Source organism: Vollenhovia emeryi, unplaced genomic scaffold, assembly GCF_000949405.1.
Source record: "Vollenhovia emeryi isolate VEMERY1.0 unplaced genomic scaffold, V.emery_V1.0 DF939741.1, whole genome shotgun sequence".
In the NCBI taxonomy this organism is placed as follows: domain Eukaryota; kingdom Metazoa; phylum Arthropoda; class Insecta; order Hymenoptera; family Formicidae; genus Vollenhovia; species Vollenhovia emeryi.
Genome location: NW_011966625.1, coordinates 18813 through 21971, shown reverse-complemented (window position 1 = coordinate 21971; position 3159 = coordinate 18813). Strand labels below are relative to the sequence as shown.

General features: G+C 47.6%; 1 protein-coding gene across 1 annotated transcript; it reads right to left on the bottom strand.

Moving 5' to 3' along the window:
• Positions 1 to 274: 274 nt before the first annotated feature.
• On the bottom strand, positions 275 to 845 carry LOC105556861 (the record flags this gene model as incomplete). Its single annotated transcript, XM_012003974.1, has 1 exon — positions 275 to 845. A coding segment is annotated over exon 1 (571 nt), but the record flags the coding sequence as incomplete, so codon positions are not given.
• Between the last annotated feature and the right edge of the window lie 2314 nt (positions 846 to 3159).

Genomic DNA, 3159 nt, shown 5'->3' with positions numbered 1-3159 from the left:
TTAATATCTCGCTTCGCAGGATAGAGCAACGATTTTGTCTGAGGAAAAAGTTGTTTCTCGTTGAAAAACGCGTTGAATGAGACCAATTTGATTGATTTTGGAGGTGGAGCAGCTATACTGAAGAATTACCAATTCCAAACTTTTTTGTTAATAACTTTCTAACGAATAACGACCGCCGGCTAAAAACTTCTAAGAGTTACTCAGGAGGGTGACCTTGACAACATATGTCAAGGTCAAGGTCATCGGCAGGTGGGGTCTTTTTATGCACATTTACCAATTCTTTGATAATCGCGATCACTCGAATGCAATAAAATTTGACGATACATCTTCTTCAAATCGGCAGTAATCGCGATAGCCGGCAAACGAAATCGCATGACAATATCAATTATATTGTCCTGCAAGTTTACCCCCACCATTAATGTGTCGTTCAAGGAAATACCGGATGTAGTTTTTGCGGAAGCGTCAAACACCACTCGCAATTTTGTTGTCGTACTTGATTCGCGAACCACGCCATGATGTGGCAAATATACCGCATTTAATGCGTCGTCTTCCTTGACTAGAGACATGTGATTCAATTCAATGTACTCGCGCATAAACTCGGCATATTGATCGCGAAAATTTTGATCTCCTTGAAATTTACGTTCTAAATACATGAAACGCTTCAGCGCGATCTCTCTCGATCGACCCAACATTGTTTTGTTTTCACGAAACGGCAGCCGAACGACAAACCGCCCGGACGACGCGTCTCTACTTGTGGTTATGAAATGCCTCTCGCAACATTCCTCTTCTACCGACAATCGCGTATTATCGGTTTGGTATTCCTCCAATTCCCAAAATCTTTTCATGGCATCGCCAATCGATGCCTGCAGACACGTGCAATTACTTGAATACGAATCGTCGGTTGCCCGACTAGCATTAACTGTGACGGTATCGAACCCGCGATAATCCATCCCAACCGGGTATTCTGTAAAATCGGCATACCGTCGCCGAGCTCAACTTTGCCGTGATCTAACAGCTGCAGAAAGAATTCGCCGCCCACAAGCGCATCGATCTGACTCGGATTGAAAAACAACGGGTCCGCCAATTCAAGACCCTCGGGAATTGATAACTTCGTCGCCTGTATGAAAAACGATGGTAAACTCTTAGTTATTTCAGGAACAACCAAACAATTCAAAACTCAAATTGAAATCAGATACTCGCGACTTTATCGAAAGTTCACAACCATGATTTACCGCGCAGCTCATTCCGTTCAGCCCGCTAATTTTCTCTCGAATAGCCTTTAAATTTAAATTTAGCTTCCTGCATGCTGGAGCCGTTACAAAATTGAGCTCGCTCGCGCTGTCCAGTAGCACTCGCAGCTTAGAGTCGCCGCTCGCCGTTGCCACATTCACGATGGCTATCGCCATCAAAATTCGCTTACGCCGCTCGTTGATCCGTTGATCGCGCCCGCGCCCTGACGATCCGATGCCATCCGTCGATGACTCCCTCTCGCCGTCCGTTACTGAGCACAGCGCGGTGCCTACGGGTGGCCCCTCCGGAACCCCCGACAGTTTCTTCGCAAACCTTGTTGAGGACTCGGGAGCCTGTCCCCTTCATGACATAGTGTATTGTGCCGCTCGCCGCATTCCCTACAGGAACCGGACCTGCAATTTCTAGAAAAATGATCTGGTCGCAAACAATTGAAACAAAGTTTCAACCGTTTAATTTCCCTTATTCGATCCTGGACCGACAAGCTCAGAAATTTTTTACAACCGTAAATGAGATGTTATCCTTGACAAAGACAACATCTTTTTTCCAGGGTGGTCGTCGCTAGTGCCACCTTGCTCTTCAGTCTTGCGCCTGACACCCGCTGTCCGGCTGACCTGTCCCTCTCGACAGCACTGCTCCTTGATTTGCCGATCTCGCCATCCACGGCCGATCGCCGCAACAGCTGACTATGACGCTGTAGAAATTCCATCATCGTGTCCGTCGTCACGACTTCCTTGTCCTCGATGTACTCCTCCCAGCGTCTCCTCGTTTTGTTGTCGAAGTTTTTCTCGATTATGTAGATGATCAATTCTCCCCATGTTGCTGTGGGAAGCTTTGTTGCACAAATGGATACGAGACACCGCGAGGACCGATTGAAATAAAGGATGATGTGTAGTGAGTAGAATACGGTCTTTATTAGTCGAGGAGGTCTGGACCATACAAATGTAACAGACTGACTGACTGACGAGAACATGACGCTAGCGCCTGTAGAGACGTAGCGGCCGAACCACCGATTTAATAACGAACGTTTGATTGCTATAGGGCGGGCATTACATCCCAACACTTCCCCTCAAGAAAACTAATATAAAGTACTAACATAAACAAACTTATACTTATAATACGACTAACGAAAATAACTATTGTAAATATAATCTTAAGCGATGCACAAAAGGTCCAGGCACTTCCAGTGCTTTGGCTTCGGTAAGCCCTTCGTAAGGATGTCCGCAGGCATTTTATCGGTTGAAATATGCCCTAGTTCGATTTGACCGGACTGCAGGAGTTCGCGTACGAAATGATGACGTATGTCTATGTGCTTCGTTCGTCCGTGAAAGATGGGATTCTCTACCAGCCTCTGAGCGCCAAGGTTGTCGTTGAACATCCTCACGGCCCTTGAATCGTCAATGCCGATCTCCAGCATGAAGCGCCGAAGATACACCGCCTCCTTCGCCGCTTCCCCGAGAGCCATGTATTCTGACTCTGTTGAGGATAGCGCGACAGTCCTCTGTTTCTTTGATTCCCAGGATAAGATTCCGCCGTTCCAAATGAATGCGTACCCGGTGAATGACCTCCTATCGTCCGGACTTCCACCCCAGTCCGCATCCACGTAGCCAGTCAACTCGCCCTCTCGTGAACTGAAATTGATTCCCAGATGTGGAGTTCCTCTCAAATAGCGCAGTACACGCTTCGCCGCAGCCCAGTGACCTTTGCCAAAACAATTATTATATTGACTTAAATCACCAGCAGCGTGCGAAATATCCGGGCGCGAGGTGACAGACAGGTACATGAGAGCGCCAGCGAGCTCACGATATGGTGGTTCCTCTCCATCGGATTCTGTCCAAGGTTCGGACCTGGATAGTCTGACACCCGGCTCCAGGGGCGTCGACACGGGGTTGCAATCCAACATCTCAAAAC